General features: G+C 47.2%; 6 protein-coding genes across 6 annotated transcripts; 1 reads left to right on the top strand and 5 right to left on the bottom strand.

Moving 5' to 3' along the window:
- Positions 1 to 141: 141 nt before the first annotated feature.
- Positions 142 to 1,809, top strand: ONS95_013763 (uncharacterized protein; the record flags this gene model as incomplete). Its single annotated transcript, XM_058507407.1, has 10 exons — positions 142 to 251; positions 315 to 512; positions 562 to 655; positions 704 to 726; positions 777 to 795; positions 842 to 970; positions 1,018 to 1,078; positions 1,128 to 1,265; positions 1,308 to 1,733; positions 1,779 to 1,809. The coding sequence occupies exons 3-10, from the start codon at positions 604 to 606 to the stop codon at positions 1,807 to 1,809; spliced, it is 879 nt and encodes a 292-aa protein (XP_058356576.1). The 5' UTR covers positions 142 to 251; positions 315 to 512; positions 562 to 603.
- Positions 1,810 to 2,377: 568 nt separating this feature from the next.
- On the bottom strand, positions 2,378 to 4,538 carry ONS95_013762 (uncharacterized protein; the record flags this gene model as incomplete). The annotated part of the gene is made up of 8 exons (XM_058507406.1): positions 2,378 to 2,719; positions 2,771 to 2,911; positions 3,049 to 3,537; positions 3,628 to 3,704; positions 3,752 to 3,764; positions 3,867 to 4,207; positions 4,258 to 4,311; positions 4,400 to 4,538. The coding sequence occupies 8 exons, from the start codon at positions 4,536 to 4,538 to the stop codon at positions 2,378 to 2,380; spliced, it is 1,596 nt and encodes a 531-aa protein (XP_058356575.1).
- Positions 4,539 to 8,827: 4,289 nt separating this feature from the next.
- ONS95_013761 (uncharacterized protein) lies at positions 8,828 to 9,717 on the bottom strand (the record flags this gene model as incomplete). Its single annotated transcript, XM_058507405.1, has 2 exons — positions 8,828 to 9,162; positions 9,210 to 9,717. 2 exons carry the CDS (start codon positions 9,715 to 9,717, stop codon positions 8,828 to 8,830), a joined length of 843 nt encoding a protein of 280 aa, XP_058356574.1.
- A 1,027-nt stretch (positions 9,718 to 10,744) lies between these two features.
- On the bottom strand, positions 10,745 to 11,371 carry ONS95_013760 (uncharacterized protein; the record flags this gene model as incomplete). Its single annotated transcript, XM_058507404.1, has 1 exon — positions 10,745 to 11,371. One exon carries the CDS (start codon positions 11,369 to 11,371, stop codon positions 10,745 to 10,747), a length of 627 nt encoding a protein of 208 aa, XP_058356573.1.
- A 672-nt stretch (positions 11,372 to 12,043) lies between these two features.
- On the bottom strand, positions 12,044 to 13,181 carry ONS95_013759 (uncharacterized protein). The gene is made up of 2 exons (XM_058507403.1): positions 12,659 to 13,181; positions 12,044 to 12,600 (listed from the first exon to the last, which is right to left on the bottom strand). The coding sequence occupies exons 1-2, from the start codon at positions 13,162 to 13,164 to the stop codon at positions 12,321 to 12,323; spliced, it is 786 nt and encodes a 261-aa protein (XP_058356572.1). The 5' UTR covers positions 13,165 to 13,181; the 3' UTR covers positions 12,044 to 12,320.
- A 716-nt stretch (positions 13,182 to 13,897) lies between these two features.
- On the bottom strand, positions 13,898 to 17,799 carry ONS95_013758 (uncharacterized protein; the record flags this gene model as incomplete). The annotated part of the gene is made up of 10 exons (XM_058507402.1): positions 13,898 to 14,493; positions 14,550 to 14,806; positions 14,859 to 15,435; positions 15,489 to 15,562; positions 15,620 to 15,656; positions 15,709 to 15,791; positions 15,844 to 16,423; positions 16,512 to 17,211; positions 17,267 to 17,510; positions 17,559 to 17,799. 10 exons carry the CDS (start codon positions 17,797 to 17,799, stop codon positions 14,320 to 14,322), a joined length of 2,967 nt encoding a protein of 988 aa, XP_058356571.1. The 3' UTR covers positions 13,898 to 14,319.
- Between the last annotated feature and the right edge of the window lie 878 nt (positions 17,800 to 18,677).

The following is an 18,677-nucleotide window of genomic DNA, read 5'->3' as shown; positions in this document are numbered from 1 at the left end:
CTGCTCCCCGATCCAACATTTTCCGCACGCCACGCGATTCGGCGAGATGCACTCACAGTGCAGTATCACTGCTTGGATTTTTTTGGCAGTGGAATGTGGATGTGGAAGCATTGGGTGTCGCAAGGTGCTACAACTAGATGTGCCAACATCTCCACCTGAATACTCTTCCAGAATGTTATCAGATGTCACCCCACGTTTGATATCAGGAGCAGATCCTAGTGGAGGCTCGAAGTGTTGGTGGGGGCTCAGTCGTATGTATACCACGTCCCTTGCCTTTGAGGTGATCACTATTTATTTTCTAACTACCTCACCAGTTCGAAGTTTGTATTATGACTGTTGACCTACGGTAATATCAAGACAATATGGCTGCACTACCAAGTGATGTTGTAGCTCCGAATCTAGAGGCTGAAGTGGGTAGCCAGGAATTAAGAACCCCCAATTTCTTGCCAAATTCAAAGTCTAACAGTAACTAGGCCGATGACTTCGCGGACGGAGATTCTGCCCTTGGAGGTGTAAGTCCTTGACTGAAATGCTAAAAGACTCCAAGCTCACTCAAGTCAGAATAGCTTTGGGAGCTCCACTACCTCGGTCGAGACAAGTATCATGAGGCATCGACATGAGAATGGACGGACTTACCATTCCTACAAAGACGGAAGTAGGTAAGAAGGATTAAATAGCAAATGACCATAGCTGACAAATGTAGAGTACCTAGTACCAAACGATGAGGTATGTTCTGAAATCCTTGGTCAATTTCCAATAGCTAATGAGCTTCGAAGCAAGAGCAAGAACGGGCAGGTATGAGCTACTACAATCCACACACTTCACTATCTAATCCATACAGACCTGCAACACCACCTGTACCTATTGACTTATGATGGCAAATTATCAATCATCCCAGACTTAGAAGAAAATAATTCCCAGCATGTGCTAGATGTTGGAACTGGTACTGGCATTTGGGCGATTGATTACGGTAGACTATAAGAGATTGTCTTGGGAGAAATGCTAACTCCAATACAGCCGATGAGCATCCTGAAGCCAAGGTCCGAGGTATTGACATTAGTCCTGACCAACCATCCTAGCAAGTACCCAACTTTGATTATTCATGGGATCCTTGCTGACTTATTTAGTGTTCCTCCCAATGCATCATTTGAGATCGACGACTTAGAAGAGCCGTGGCATTTCTCAGAGAAGTTCGACTACATCCATTGCCGAATGATGACAGGAAGTTTTGCAAATTGGCCAAAATTCTTCGACCAAGCCTTTTAGTTCGTACTTCCATTTTCTGAATGATAATTTAATGCTGACAGCTCTAGGAATACCACGCCAGGAGGCTACATCGAGGTCTCAGACATCTGCTTTCCAGTACTGACTGACGATAATTCCTTCCCAGAAGACTCTGCCCTTCAGTCTTGGGCACAACAGCAGCTTAAAGGCAGTAAAATCATCGGCCGTCCACTTGATGCTGCCAAAAACCACCAAGCGGAACTTCAACGAGTGGGATACACAGACGTGACTGTCAAGCATTTCATTTGGCCAATGAACCGCTGGCCGAAGGACGAGAAGTACAAAGAGTTGGGGACGTGGAATTGCGAAAACTTTACTGCTGGTGTCTCTGGGTTTTCCCTGGCGCTGTATACGAGAGTGCTCGGCTGGACGCCAGAACAGCTTGAGGTTTTCCTCGTGGATGTGAGAAAGGAGATGAAGGATACTAAGATTCATTCTTATTGGCCTATGTAACAAAGCTTGCTCATTGCAATGAAATATGCTGACGAAAATAGCTACACAATATACGCCAGGAAGCCCGAATGAATGACGGGATGATAATGGTAGGGTATCAAGTGAAATTGGTTGGGTTCTGAGAGCGCAGAGGGCATGAGAAGTTGAATGGAATTGTTCTCTATTCATGCTGAGTTGAAGCAATTGATCGAAGGAAGCACAGAATACGTATCCATGACCGAATAACGAGACAGAGTTCCTTATTCCAAAATCCAATTATCTCGACCACTGGGAGCGCGCCTCTCTTGACTAGTTCGCTGCATCTTCCACTTTGAGAATTATGACTTATTCAAAATCTTCCGTACAATTGCAAAGCGTAAAGACACAACATTTGGTTCTTTGTGGCGAAACTTGGAGGGGAAAAAGGCATGACCCCGCAATTTACCCCGCATCATCATGTGTGGAAACAGGGGCTCGCTTCGCTTGGTGACCAAAACACACAATATTATGATGACGTTCTTTATTTTCACAAATCACCTCAGCAAGAGTACATTTGAAAATCAAAGTATCTATGATCTCATCTATCCAATGATCTAAGAATTTCTGCCATTACAATTTCACATACTCCCTCCATCGTCGCCACCAGTGTTCCCAAGAAGGATTAAAGCTCACTACGCCTCTCTCCCATTTCACCAACTTCGTGGTGCTCAGTGGTCACTGGGATCTTAGCATCAAGTCCATTCTCCACAAGCAGCGTCTTGGCTTTCTCAGTGGCGAGAGTACCACCCAAAAGTGCTTCCTCCCCGTCGAAGTATTTGACGATTTCCTCAAGAGCCGTGTTTTGAGTCTCGATGTAGAAGAGATAGACGATGAGCAGTTCGAATGCGAGCCAAACGTCGTACACGATGTAATACTTCCACGCCAATGCTTTGAGAGCGACAGGATTGACGTATGAGTTGAAGAACAGAGACAAATCGACGGCGAGGAACATGAGGGTGAGACCCTAATTTTGAGTCAGTTATTACTCCAGCTTGAAGAGTCACGATCAACTTGCCTTGGCACGAAGCTTGTATGGTAGAATTTCTACAGCATATCCAACAAGTAGGCCGGACCAAGCGCTGTTGTAAAAGACGTAGTAGATGAAGATGAAGGCGATCTCGGCATGCGCAGCAGCCACAACTTTAGTTTGAGCGTACTAGCAAGATAAGAGTCAGCATTTTTATTCCGCCCCCAGTAGGTAGGAGGATAGAAGGATTGAATAAAATGAACAGCATAGATTCCGCGACTTCTTGCAAGGGCCTGGGGAAACCAGGGATGGGAGGAGGTACTCACTCGGGCGGCACAGACTGTCCAGACACAGAAAGATCCCAGCATACCTCCTGTAGCGAAGAGAAAGAGAGGTCTACGGCCGAATTTATCGATCATGAAACACATTCCGAGCGCAACAACGAAGTTCACAATTTGTAAAATGCCGTTGATTTCGAGTTGTTTCTTGGAGTTCGTAATTCCGATTCCGTTTAGGACATCAGTGATGTAGTAAGACACGAGACCGTTACCAGACCATTGGGAAAAGAATCCGAGGGAGATGAGGATGACGAGGCGGTGACGATTGCCTTTGGTCTTGAAAAGCTGCAGCCATCCGTTACCCTCGAACTCTTTCTCGAGCGTGATCGTCTCGCGGATCTCAAGGTATTCGATTTGGACAAGTTCGTCATTGACATTGCCGTGTGCGTGAGCTTTGGCCAAAACATTCAATGCTTTCTCGTTCTTCCCTCGAGAAATGAGATAACGAGGAGACTCTGGAACCATCCAAATGGCGATCTGTAGAAGACGTTAGATTAAATGTAACTGACACTTGCGCCACATTTGGGGCCCAAGATCGTATCGCGCGCCGTAGACAAATTGACTCACCAGCTGGATAACCGACGGCGCTGCTTGTACCATTGAAGGCACTCTCCAAGACCATGCATTTGGTATTTTGTTCGTTCCTAGCAATCATTAGTTTTGAAACAGCTGTGATACAGGCGATAATTACCGTATGTGAGCCACTAAATGACCGCAGAATTAGCGTAGGCTCTCAACATAGAAGTGTGCCGAGAGCCACCAATCGGCGTGCAAACGAAGAAGAGAGGAAACAGAATGTAGCTTACTGCTGCTACAATACTTCCAAGGTACCAGGTACTATTGTAAATGGTTGTGAAGATTGCCCGATGTTGTGGATGAACCAACTCGGCGATCAGCAGAGGAGCTGCTCCGTGTGCAATAGCGACGCCAAATCCGATCAAAAACCGAGCTGCAATGAACATCGAAATGTTGATTCCAATCGACTGAAGCACGACTCCGAGTATCATAAGAATACACCCAGTCATAACGCCAACACGCCGTCCAGCGATATCTGCGATGTAAGGTGTAATAGGAAGGGCCACAATCGATCCGACCGACATGATGGCGTTGAGAAGTCCTCGGGTAGCTGGACCTGGATGATTGAAGGCTACGGGTTGTTAGAATAGTTACGGGCACCAAGAGAATTTCTCAGCTCACATTTTTTCCACTCGTCAAGACTCTGGAGACCGTTCATCATGGATCCATCATAACCTGCAACCGATATTAGATGCAGCTCTCGTCGGTTCTATGGAACTCTTCTCTCAAGAAGACCGGCCATGTGCTGTGTTGAGAAGCTTACCATTTGTAGCAGATGTGAGCACAGCAAGCATCAACAGAACGTAAAGTCCTCGAATACCAGGTTCCTTGTACCAGGTGATTCGAGGGAACTCTCTGCCGCCCACCTCGAAGGTGGCTTTGGAGGCCGTGTAGAAAGGCATGTTGGTCGACGTTCAAGAGAATTGTAATACTTCAATGAATGAAGAGTGCTCCAAGGTAAACAGCTGGCTTCAAGCTGGGACTTTCCGAGAACTTATACATTTCTTGACAGCAGAGTTTGCCATCCCTTCCTAGACCATTCAACAACAGTCACTCCATATCCCCTGTCACCTCATGGCATCCATGATCGTGGAAATCGACTTTATCCGGATCGACCCCCATTTCTCAGTGATGACCCAACGATGAGCTTGACGTTACAGCTCGGAATCCCATTCGCTGCCAAGGGCTGTCGATCGAGCCTCTCCCGGGGTGCACGGCGCCACCAACCGGATGAATGCGAGTACATTTATCCAGCTCGCCACGCGAGAGCCGCTAAAGGTCGGAGAACACTCGCATTCTGAATATTGAACATTTGTTATGAAGTCCTCCCCGAGTTTCAACGATATTCCCAGCCGCTCTAGCATCTGAATGTGGGTTAGCAGCGCGCATCTGCTGACAATCTGGACTTTCATTTAGCCTGTACAGAGAATTGTCCAGAGTACCAGATCCGCTCAACCGTACCGAGATGCATGGGTGCCAAGCAAGGAAAGATGAGCTTGGCTCTATTCGCTCATAGTTTAACGGGTTGGCAATGCTTCTGTTGTTAGACATGCCGGCCGGAGTACTGGGAAGTTTCGAAGGGGTTTCCATAATTTCTCCACTTTCTCCATGAAAAAAGTAACGGGTGGCCCGAATCCCCAGACCACTAGAATCAGCCGGCTGAAGGGATCCGCGTTTGATTGATTTGGTGGAGCGTCCCTTGCAGTTTGACCGACCGCTCGCCGAACGTCATTAACCCGAATGGAACAGACGACTCGGACCAAGACTTCCTGAAGATTACAGACGAGCCAAAAATTCCTCAAAGACACACACGACTTGTCCGACGTGCAGATGTCCTCTTGGGCTACAGACGCTGTCATCAATTGATATTGTTCAAATTGACTAAGTACCTTTGAGCCATTCTCGGATGTTGTTGAGGCTATTCAACTCGTTGTTTGTTACACAACGTGGCCGCATGACTCGACCTTGCTTCCACTTGTTGATTGTGAGCACAGACTCGGCACAATATATTCTCTCTTGTTCATCCGACAAGGTGAAGTATGTAAGGACTCGTTGAATACTAGACTGATTGAACAAACGTCCGTTACCAGACAACCGACAAACGATGTGCAGAGAGCTCGGTTCTCCCAAAGTAGATTTGACTTCGGCTCGTCAAAACACCCAATGATTCCTTCGCTTCCTTACAGAAAGAGACCCGCAAATCAGATAAAACTCCCGCATGATCGATGGTGTTTTCGGATTCCTCATTAGGAAGAATACACTGGCGTGCTCGTCTCCTGGTCATCGTTGTGGATGATTTCCTGGCACATCTGGATATCCTCTGAAATTGTATTCATAGAATCTCCCTCACAAACGAAGCAGACGACGTGCATCTTTGCCAATTCTATCTCGAAACTTTATCGGCAATTGTTTCCTTCCTTTTTGAGATTACGAGTTGCTATCCGAATACACCCGCACATCGAGCAAACGATGCGCAGGATATTGTCGTCTCCCCGACTGGATCCAGTTCGCCATGAGATGATGTGGTCGACAATGTCGTCGCCCGGACATCATGTTTGTAAGAAGGGTAGACGACGCACAGGATCGAAAACGCCATCGAGGTGAATCACACAAAGATGTGATAATATCTCCTCTCCTCTAAGCGCTCTGCCTGCTCTCTGACTTAATCCGTAACACCTTGACAACTGTCGGAGACGAGGTAGACGTCGTGCATGACCAATATCCCCGCACTGTTGTTGATACCCCCTCCGTTGGGCTCTCTTGAAGAGTGTGGGAGTCTCGAACAGTGATAGACCAATATGATACCGAGCAAACTGGGCAGCGACATATTGTCGGAGTCGAAGCTATGCCGATGGTGTCTATCTGTGGTTAATGAACACCAGGAGGATTCGTTCTTGAACTTATCCACTCTCGCAGGAACATTTCGTGGTTGAGCGCCCCCCAGTCCAAGTGCCATCTCTCCTATCTTGAACTCACAACCTCTCTGAAGATTTCCTGGAATACGCTGTTCCAGATGATCTACCTAGATGCTCCTCCCATCGTCCTTTCTGATGTTTCCGAGCTGTTGCTGCGTTCTCCTCCCTCATACAATTTTGGTTGTAGGCCTAAGCACTCCCCCTGTTCTGACAGTGTCTGGACCAGAGTATGGAGATATGGTGACCTTGTCCAGGGTCTTGAAAGGGTTCTTGGGATGACAGATATGTATTATTTCAATGCTGACATTGCAGCGTTTGTAGATCTTGATGGCATCGTGGGACTAGCAACTACTAAATAAATGATGTGGGTTCAGCTCAGATGGCCGTGGAACCAGCGCTTGCAGAGCCACGTTGCTTGAACTTGAAAGGCCGGAGGCAAGCGGTGGTAATGAGAGCAAGCAAAGAGAAATTAAAAGATCGAATGAGTTTTACATGGCTGTCCCGGCGTCCGAATGCCTGACTTGGGATTCACCAAAACGCTTCTGCATGCGATGCTACGATCCACACCCAACATCATCATACGAAACTTCGCAGAAGATACATACAGAAGGTCATTTGTCGTTCGAGAAGTTTCCAGGAGCTATATAAGCCACCATCGCTGGGATGACATGATTGTTGACTGCACTGCTGAGGAATAAAAGGGATGGAATGTGCTCCCGTACGGATCGTTCTGTCGAAGAGACTTGATGCAGAATGCATGCAGATACATTTTCTTCGTGCCGGTCGTGCTACAACAATACAATTCCTCTCTGAGTAGCCGCCTCTCAAGTTCTCATTGGCTGTGCAATAACAAGTTCAAGCACACTGTACTTGAACTTGTCCGAACGAAGGAGCTCAAATGAGAAGCAAAATTTATCGCGGTCACATTTGGGTCAGAGATTCGCAACCTGTGTTATAGGTGCCGTCATGCTTCGGTCGTAAGACTGCAGTCGGATGGAGTTCAGAAGGTCTCTTGTTCTTGCGTCCATTCCTAGCATGAGAAGGATCAATCGATTAAGGCAAATAGAGATAGCTCTTCACGATTCATAACCAACGAGATCTTATGCCCGAGCTACATTACTTTTCTGAGAACGATCGAAAGTTCGTACTCGGACAAGAAGCGACTGCTACACAAAGTCAGTCCGGTCATTGGAATAGATTGAAGTACTGACCTGAAATTATTTCCAAAAAAAAAGTCTCGCGTCGTGAAGATTGACACGCGTTGACGTACCTGGTCAGCAAAGTCAACGTATCAGGGTTGGGGTCAATATTTTGTTTATCAAATGGAGATCAAAACGTTTCCGTTTGAGAGTTGGACCAAGTCGTGAAATTTGAAGTCGCCAAGTATTGTGAATTGATGAAGTGGTTGGACCATGTCAGGAGAGTTCAAGCTGATACAAATAAACCTGAGGCCGCAAGTCAGGCATGAAGTGGGCTTGGCAACGATGACCTCTGATGATCGTCCATCGCTTAGAGAACTTTCCGAACAGTCGTTCGCAGACGACGATAATCTGCACCTCCAACTGTTCCCGACTTCCAATCGTGTCTGCCCAGGGATACTCGACAGTGACAACCGAGGAGTAAGGAGGGTGGTCCAGCAGCACAACTACGAATATTCATGGATTCCGCAGCAAAACTCGAGACCTGATCAAATCGATATCTAATCACCAAAGACACAGACGAGCGAATTATCCTTGAGCCCGAGATTCATGACATAAATGTTTGGGAAATGAGATAGCTGTGTGATGGATGCAGGTTCGAGAGAGCTTATGATGATCCACCCAGTCCCGAGTTTCGAACTACCATATCTGGGTTGGCCGGTCTGCCCTCGAATGATATTACAATTATCTACAATGTCAAAATCGATCTGCCAGTGAGCAGTGGCTTACAAGTTTTGGACAGGGGTTATGACGGGAGAAGGAGAGGCTACCAAAATTCTGGCTACTGCAGCATGGCGCTCATCGAGATGGAATATCTGGCTGGCAGAGTAAGGGTAGGGCATGCAAGAATTCTACAAGCAAGAATATCGTATATGGGCATCCCTCAATGAACAATTGCTTCTGGCGTAAATGGTTACTAGTCGGCGCAAAGCTACTGTGACGTTTTCCACAAGTAGGAGTTGCAATACTTAAAGATGGGACAGTGGCCAGCAACTTCAGAAGCATGAGTACATTTGTTTGGTTCCTACTCTATGCTGAAATACAAAATGGACAGTGTCGCCACAATCTCGAAACTTTCTATTGAATCAAGATCTTCATGCTTCTTGGATCAAACGGGCAGTCATTCATGACGTGGGAGTTTCCTCTGGCAACATCATCCGAGGCCCAGAAGTAAGCATTTGGGCAAAGATGCTTGGCGAAGTCGCTGGGAGGTCCACTACGCCCACAGTACTTCTCTCCACCCTTGAGCTTACAATCAGACATGCACCCAAATGCCTCACCCTCCTTCCAGAAGTTCTCTGGTGGGCAAACCTTCTTGGCTTGCTCCAGAGTGAAGTTGCACTGAACTGGACGGTGGCACTCCGAGGTGGAGTTCATGATGGTCATGGTCATGTTGGCGCTCACACCATCGACTATGTATGTGTTAGACCCATCATTCTCAAGAAAGTTTTAGTCATACCATTGGACAAGTTGTTCCAGAACTTCGTCTCCTTGTAGGCGAACTCAGACAAGGTCCAGATGGGCAACTCTCCACCATCACACTTCTCACAATCCTTGTTGCATCCGACACGGCTGTACAACATGCCGTTGTAATGTCCTTCAGGGCTGAGGAAGATCATGTTTCCAAGGACAGCGGTAGAGTTGGAAGGGATGCGGATGCCGTGCTTGAATGCCTTCTTGTTCTTCTTGCCGAACTCGGTGCTCTCTCCAGAGTTGAGGTCCTTGGCTCTACCAAAAAGACACATGTCGGTAGTGCGGTTGTTGCCAACGACGAAAAGCATGCTCCGATCGTTTTGCGCGATAGCCGCACGCTCGACATAATCGATTGATGGTCCATGATCGAAGACAACTTGGAAGGGCTTTCCGTTTGTTGGAAGCTCGATCTTTGGCTCACGAGCTTTGCTACCTGGAGCGCCGGCAGCAACTGAGGCAACGCCGAGAGCGGATGCAAGGATACTGACACGCATGTTTGCTAGTCTTCTGGTCAGTTCATTCTTCTATGACAATCCGATGACTCGTCTGGAGTACCTTCTGTGAATCGAATTTCTCTGGGTATCTTTGTCGGATTGTGCGGATGGTGAAAGAACGCACAAAATAAAAACTGAGCGCACAAGTTTTAAAGAACTGCAGCAACTCTAGCTATCAACCGGTCGAATTTTGCTTCTCCATCTTGCCATGACGCTTGCCGTTATGCAGTCTGGGCATTTCTGGTAACGACCATCATTGAATGATACTATCCATGGCCGGTGCTCATTGGTGAACACACTTGTCGTGAAGTGATGGCATATCGTGTTTATTGTATTGACCTAGACTTGCTAAGCGAGGCACCAAGCGGGTGCTGACCGAGCCGCACACTCGATGTTGAGGAGCTGAATTTGTCGATGTCTTGAAGCCGACTTAAGCGAGATTCTAGCGTGAGATTGGGCCCAAGGCTACGATTTCTGGACGGACATTCGGTCGGTGCTAGATTTCACGGACTCTTCAGACGGTGTTATGCGCTAGATTCGGACGGTATCACGCTAGTATCTATCATTCTGCTCTGGTGAGCCCTTCTAACTGAAGAGCAGCAGGTTCGCTGAACGAATAGACTACTCTTGGCACGGTTTGGAAAGAGGCAATTTCACCCGTATCAAGCTTTTTGATAACTGCATGGGTACCATAGGTTATTTCGTGGCTTTTTTGTTTCAATAAGTGTTCAGATTCTCATGCAATATCGCTACCTGGTGTTGGTGCACATGAAGTCTCTAGTTTGATACGAGGGGAGAGTCTGTGCCGGCTCCATATGCTAAAAGCTTCTGGATTGTTGGCCAACTAAATCACATCCCATTTACAACACTCACCTAGAACAATAACCCAGCTTAAAAATTCTCGGTAATCTCTGCTCTACCGTTTCTTTGGTATCTAGTGCTGAAGCAAGAGCCAGAGCCCACTTCTTGCGTCATGTCCCCGATTTGTTCTTTCTTTTCCCTGGACATCCACAATTTACTCCCCATGTCAAGTTTCCATGTTGTTCGCATGCCTCACTTCCATCTTCTCGTAATGTTGCGTCACCGAAGCATATTCCGGATGTGCTTCCCTAATCCGCTTCGTGAAAGCATTATGAGCATCCACACTTTCCCAACCCGTAATCATCACACCTTCATTCTTTCCGTCCTCGCGATCAATTCTCCACCCATCAACCACATTCCACTGCCTCCTTCCCTCGGCAATCACTTCTCTGTACTTGCACTCAATCTCCTCGCATGCTTTGACATGCACATCTCCATCCTTCATTAAAAGTCTCGTGATCGCCATGACTGGCGCATCAAGCGGCAGCTCATCCATTCCCCTGACACCGACTTCCATATGTAGAATCCATCCGAAGTCGAATAGATCCTCTTGCGAATCTAAGATTTCTGATTTCTCTGGACTTGTGAGGAATTCTGCATGACGTGCTAATGAAGGCCAGACGCCAAGGATATAGATGAGAGTGGGGTCTTCCGCACATTGATAGAATCGTGAGTTGGTGTTGTGTACTCTTTCTTTGAGTTCTGTCCGCGCTTTGGATAGAGCAGAGAGAAGTCCAGGATCTGATGTGGAGAGACTGGACTTGACTTTGAGCTGACAAATTTCGAGAATCATGGTACTGAGTGAGGGTGTTTCTTGGTGTGGGGGAGAAAGCTGTTGGCGAAGTTTGACCTGAACTTTGGAATGCGAACACTGTGAAAACAAGCAAATGAAATTTGATGCCAAGAGGATTGAGAAGCTTTTCAAAGATACGATGGCAGGAAGAGATGGGATGACGTTGGATTTACGCCTGATCATGCTTACTGATATCAAACAACATATGCGGGTCCAGATGTTCTCCTGGTTACAAGGTGAGGCATTTGCGGTTTGAGGAATTATTAGAATTTCACATCAACAAGGATAATCAGGTCTCTTAAGGAAATTTGAATGAATCCTACAGATAGAAAAGATTTCATCTGAATTGATTTGAGGCATATTTGTTGCAAGAATGCTGTTTTGATGCTCGGCGTGGGGTATCAGGTCCAGGATTACAGAGTGCGTTCGCTAAAATGGCCATGGATAGCGCATTGGTTCGATGGTTTCAGAAGGCTCAGCTGGCTGTCAGCACTAACACCAACCCTATTTAGGCTCCAACTACCCTGTAGCCCGAGTGGGGTTGCTCCCAGAAGTGCCCAGGCCCCATGGCCGATTTACAACCGAAACCGAAAGTTTTTCTCCACTGGCAAGAGGACCTAGCGACGCCATACCATCGTAGTATATGATATCGCTGCCAATTCATCGATACAACTTGCACCTTATTCATCTAGTCTGCCAACCGTTTCAACACACAGATTTCTCATTTTGAACAATTCATTATCTCTGTCTCAATGCCATAGCTCATTGGCGCCCGTTGAGTTGCAAGGCCTTAGCAAATGCCGATCGAACGAGAGGAGACATAACTTGTCATAATCTGAAAACCAAGTGCCAATCGTACATTAGCATCTACTTTCTGCTTTGAACATGTTCCATGTATCGTGGTATCTTCAGCTAATTACATAGTTGCAAATGATGATTCTCCCAAACATTAGAACGGGTTGTACGCATCAATAGCCTTATCAAACGCCGCCAAAATTGGAGCTTGCAAGTTCTTTGCAATTTCTTGTAGCTCCGCTGGTACCTTCGCCGTGACCACATCCCCGAACTCCACAGTAGCACTCTTCTGTTGCTTCAAGTTGAGCAAGACAATAGGCGAGACGATGAGAAGCTTATCGAACTTCTTCTTGGCAGCCACGGTCGTGTCAAGAGTAGATGTAACACTTGAAGACAAAGATTGAATCTTTCCTGCGAGACCAAACGCTTCAAGACTGAAAAGTCTGTTAGAATTCGAAGACTCTTAATATATTTGTATATGGTTGGACGTACGTCGTCAATTGCGCAGATGCCTCTGCGACTTTAGTTCCTTCATTTATGGTCTTCAGGACGCCAACAGAGTTTACCAGCAGGTCACCGATATCAGTGAGACCCAAGATGGGATTGTTTGGAAAGTCCGCGACCGTCTCGTTCAATTTTCCTGCCGCAGCACCGATGTTGTCGATTGCTGCAGATATAGATGCTCCATCTGCAGCAACGTGGGACACCAAAAAAGTGATTGGGAGGAGGATTTGAGTGAGACGCATTTTGATTGTAGTTTGCGGCTGTAGTCGGACAGAGATGTGTAAGTGATGTGTGCAGTATCCTGTGGGAAAGGCGGCGGACAAAGTTTTCTTATAGACTTCCCACCTTCCTGCCCAGTGCCTGCCAAATCTCAGAGTGGAGCCATTCAGTCTTGATATCACTGCCGAGGTGGCTTTCATGATGCCATACATGGTGGATATGATAGCTAAGGTGGTGTGGTAACATGGCCTCAAGTGGCCCTTCCCTCGCGCCATCTTCTAGCCAGCCGCGGATCACTGGCTAATTCTGAAATAAGCTTCTCCAAATCCTGCTTCATTCTTAGAACCTCGGCCGCATCTGATAACTTTTCCCCGCAATATGATAAATGCAAACGTTCACCCTGTTGATGATATTTCTTCCGTCGTGTAGACCTTCCAAGATCATATGGACCCTTGTCGTAGCGCTACGAACGAAGTGGGATGATTGGTACGGAATAAAGTCCTTTAGACTTTAAAGTTTGTGGCGTTCATGGACCAGCGCAGGAACAGGGCTTGAAATGGCGGGGATAGGTGGAGAGCGATGATGATCTGTGGGGTAATTTTAGTGAGCCGAGGGCCATGTGGGAATGGAGGCATTCATGTGAAGTGTTGTGAAAGTGGGCGACAGCTAGTTTAATTGCAAGCAGTCAGATGATCGACTACAATAATGAAAAGGCCTTTCATGTTAGATATAAAAGAATTCCGGAACGAGGCCATGGTGTCTGATACACTTTATGTAGGTGAACGGAAGTGTCACTTAACGGAGTTTCCGGTGCAAATAGAGTAGCAACGCGAGTATCGTGCCAAGGCGTCGCAAGCCACGTTTTGGAGTCCGTCTGCAGATCCCGCTGATTAGGATGATACCCTATTCCGTCGTGGAACTTGACTGGCTTACTGATATCAGACCTGTAGCTCGTGATTTTGAAATGTGATAATCTTAATCATACATACACCACCTAGACAATACAGGGCGGACGTTATTTATGGGAAAAGACGAGCCTCACTGCCGTGTCAAGTATTGGCATGTTCTTTTGGACTGTCGCAGATTCTGTTATATTCTTTCAACTTGACGTCCTAGCTCTTCCTCTCACTCTATCCAATATACGCAGCAGGGAACGTGAAGGCAGCTACAGACAGAGGTCCATTGGCAACAAGAATATCAAAAGAAGTTCGCTGAGGTGTTCCCGCTGGCAGCTGAGCTTGAATAAAAGCAATAGCTGCTGCGCGATACACCAACACCTGTGCCTGTCTTTCATGAAAAAAGTCTGTTCTCCAGCGGAGGAAAACTGCCTGCCATGAACCATCAGCAGGGACCCAAACGTTCAATGAGTGGGCAGTTCTACGTCATTTTCAGCATCAGTAACGAATGTCTTGAGAGTACAGATCGAGGACTTACAGATATGCTTGAAACCGGTTGAAAGTCGATGTGTACGCGGCCATCACATCGGCTCTGCTCAAGTATTGGAAGACAAGCGAGACTGTCCGCAACTTGATAAAAACGGCTTGATAGTCTCCTGCTGGGATCCCAAGGGGACTTGGAGCTGTTGGGACGCCTACGTGAAGGACCTATAACAGAGATCAACAATTTGAAGTCTGATCAGAATAGTAAGAGCAGAACGTACCCATGTCTTGGCCAGATTGATATGCTTTTCTAGAATGAAGAACTCATGAAACCTTTCGATTCCATTGTCGATAGGTTCATTATCGGCGGCTCTCCACCATGTCAGTTGTGAAGCGAGGTCTTGCACTGAGTTGTCGGCATCTGGTTCGTTTCTCAGCTCCCAGAAGGCCAATGAAAGGTGGTCGCAATCGGCGATGTTCTCTGCAACAACCCACATGAGGAAGCTAGACACGAAGTGTTTTTCGAAAACGTGCTCGGCTGCTCATGTCAGCTGAGTTCTCGGAAAGGGTACGTAAGGGTATTGACTTACTATGATATTCGTTCAGGCCGACACCTGTATACGACTGCCTCACAGCATGTGGCTGTAGCTCCCAGCTGCAGAAACCATTAGCAATATTAAGTGGAACAAGATCCATGTCCAAGAACTGAACAATCGGCAGTGCTTCTGCTCCTGTCGGGTTTCCATTCCCGTCAAGTACAAGCCCGGGATTTGTTGATGGGTAAGGAATCCATTGGTCAGTCCATGAGAAAGGGCAATACGGCTGTATACTTTTGATGGTGACGAATCGTTCTTCCAAGGCGCCACGCTTCTCCAGGTTCCCATCGGCTCCGTCTCCATCACCGAGTGTACTCTCGTCATATTTGGTCCCGACCAGGCAGCGGTCATCACAGAATAGAGTCCGACTTTGAATGCTGGCAGTAGGAGTGTAGGTACATGCTGATGTTGTGGTCGAAGATGTTTGAGAAGATGTTGTCGTGGTAGAGGTTGTGGTTTGTCCTGGTGAACCTGGCCCTCCCCCGGAATTCCCTCCTCCAGGTATCACTGCACCTGCAAAAGCAGCAGCAAGAAGACCCAGGATACCGAGGCCGGAAACGATTGCAACAGCCTTTCACTTCTTGTCAGTAAATTTCTTTGGCGCAACTTTGGACAGAGCCTCACCACTTGTCCTGCTGCAACAGCATTTGTGGCAGCGCCAGCGGCGACTTGGGCAATCTCTGCAACAAGCAGATTATCTAAATCAAGGCGTCAACATGGAATGATCATGTAGAAACAAAATGAAGCAAACTCACCAACACTTCCGTATTGACTCAACTCCTCCACGCTCGCCTAAGAGTTACACATTAGAGGAAATGATTAGTTCATAAGTGACAGAACGTACAATGCTTCCTTCGACTGTTGCTTCCACGTATGATAATGGCTGCATTTCAATTGCAACAGTTTCTCCTCCTGTAAGCCTGATTGCTAGTAATATCATGTCAGTACGGGAAGCTCAAAGTGACACTTAACAACTTACATCCTACATAGCCAGTAAACGCTTCCAACGCAGCAATATCTTCCTCCACTATTGCGTATGCCTGTGTTACAGTAAGAGATCGACGTTCTATCATGTTCCTCTTTCCATTTGTCGAAGGTTCATCCTGGATTGCCTGCCGCCACACCGCAACATCATTGTTCAGCTTCGTCATCAATGCTTGATACTGCTCAAGCAAGACCCGTACTGCCTCACGGGACAGTTCTTCGGGTGATTTGTACACCGAATTCTCGTACACGTTTGCAACCCATGTGCCTCCGCAAAGATGTGCGCTATCACCAGCGCAGGCAGCATCGCATTGGGATTCGGCAACCTTGGCATTCGTCAACGTGTTGCCCCAGTAGCATTCTCCATGATACTCGATCGCTACGTATTTGAAGGTTGGGCCAGCAAGGCTTATACATTTCTCTACCGTCATGCTCTCGTAGTCTGTGGTATGACCTGAAGAGACAAGGCGAGGCTTGGAGCTATCTCGATAGCAACCTCGGCTGTGGAAGTTCCCAGAGCTGGGCAATACGCTTGGAGGAGAAAAATTCTCGTTTTGATAGACATTCGCTGCCCACTATAGCCAAGAAGTTAGAAAGTTTTGAGTATCACGTCTGTGGAAAGGAAGACGATTTCGACTGAAAGCTGTAGGAAATGCCACTTACAGTACCACCGCAAAGTGTCCCAGGGTCACCAGGGCAAGCGGCATCACATTTATCCTCTGATACTTGACCTTGATGTAAATTATTGCCCCAATAGCACTCCGAATGGAACTCGACGGCTGCATATTTGGAAGAACCTGCAAGGCTAACGCATCGTGCAACGGTCATGCCAGTAGCGTCCGTGAAGCTACCGGAATTCAACAGACGAGCATTCGAATCATCCGCAAAACACCCTTGGCTTTTGAAAGGGCCGGAACTTGGTAGCACTGTTGGCTTGAGCGTATATGCCTCGTTGAGATATATATTGATATGAAGATTGCCGCCGCATAGCTCGGAGGAATCTCCTGAGCAAGGCATATTGCATCCGGAAGACTGCTTTGTTGTGATTGAAGATAATTCATTGCCGAACCAGCATTCGTAGCCATACTCCACGCCTGCATACTTATAACCAGCTGCAGCCTGAACACATTCTTGGACCGTCAATCCAGTCGTAGTTGCATGGTAGTTAGGGAGGGTTCGAACATCCACCGTATCAGAATAGCAGCCTTGGGCCCTCCAGTCTCCAATTTGCGTGGTCTCGGAAGGAGCTTGAATGCAGCCATTGGCAGAGCATTGTTGGCCACTTTTGCATACATAACTCGATGAACTACTATCATTTGTGCAGCAGATGTCTCCGGCGCTTGAATCTCCGCATGAAGTTCCGCTGTGATTCCATTAGCATTGTAGCAAGCATCCACATCCGGCCGGAAGGTCCCTACCAGCAGAAGTTCCCAATCGGACAAGTAACATTTGCTTGAGGGCATGCATATTGGTCATTCGGCATACAGACCACCCCATAATCGTTGACATTTGGGCCCCAATCGTACGCACAGTGCGTTGCTGGACGGCACTGAATTCCCACTTTCATCCACTCGTGGCAGCAAAGGCTCCAAGATTCGCGCATGCAATAGCGGTTTCCGTTTTGCCAAACCAAACAAGCCGAGTTGGCCTCTGGATCAGTGCCTGTATGCGTCAATGATATTGATGCTCGATTGTCATGGGGGTACTTACTCAAACCACAACCTGTGTCGTCTCCGTCGACGGTTACATACTTTCCATCGCAAGTTTTACACGACACCGATCTTGCCTCCAAGATGGGTCGAGCATAACGGACATCAGAAGTTGTGTTTTGGGGTAACTGCAAGGGTTCTGGGAGAGGTAATGTCGTCGAATTTGTCAGGGAAAGGCCCTCGATAGCCAAAAAGACAATCCAGATGAGCGCATACAAATGGCATGCCAATTTGCCAAACATGTTGGTAATCGTAGATCAAGCTAGTTTCAGCTTCACTGTTCTCAGTGCTTGCCTCTTCTCCAACCGCCGGCCATGCCATCTTATGAATGTCATCTTCAAAAATTTCGGTCACTGCCAAGCCAGTGTCTTGCAATCACTCGTTCTAAAAGCCCAGATGTAGATCTCCCTAAACATTCCCACCTATGGGCAGATTTCTCTGCTGATTCATCACGCCAAAAAAACAAAATACAATGAATAGGTCAATACCTTCGCCCCAAGTGCATGCACGGCGATTACCAATTGTGGGTTTCTGTCAGTGTCTCACATTCTTGCCCCCAACTCAAGACAAACGGCCCGTCGAGGTGGATATCTTGCGTAATTTAAGCAGCGCGGCCTGGCCCGCATGCGGATGCGACCTATAATAATTAATTTAAGCTTCTTGTCAAACCCGGAGACCGGGACAGATGTGGAAAATGTATCGTCTCGTATCTGTGCAGCCTGGTTCTCAAAAGTCAACTTCGGGGTACTTTTGTTTTGAGAACCCTTCGCTTTATTGTTTCGTTCTCACGAGCAGACTATTTTTGATATTGTGCAGGTGGTGTTTACGTGGGTATTAGTTATTTTGACAGAAGGATGAGGGTCTGAAGAACAAGATTACGAGGGTAACTTGCTTACATACATGCAGATGATTGATGATTCAGGATGATTGATTTTCTGAGACCCGATCAAGGGAGAAAATTTACAGAATCATTGGAGCGTCAAGTTGCAGAATATTCCATAGTAGAAACTGAGACCTACTGGATGTGGGCGTGTGGGTCTGAGCTGGCTCTGGCTGAGATATAAGCCCAAGGTCTTCCGCTCCATTCAGCACTGCCAGCTTCAAATTCGTTCAGCTTCAA

This window comes from Cadophora gregata (genome assembly GCF_030347475.1).
Source record: "Cadophora gregata isolate MNR1 chromosome Unknown scaffold_8, whole genome shotgun sequence".
Taxonomy (NCBI): Eukaryota; Fungi; Ascomycota; class Leotiomycetes; order Helotiales; family Ploettnerulaceae; genus Cadophora; species Cadophora gregata.
The sequence above is the reverse complement of the archived record's forward strand: the minus strand, read 5'-3'. Positions and strand labels throughout refer to the sequence as shown.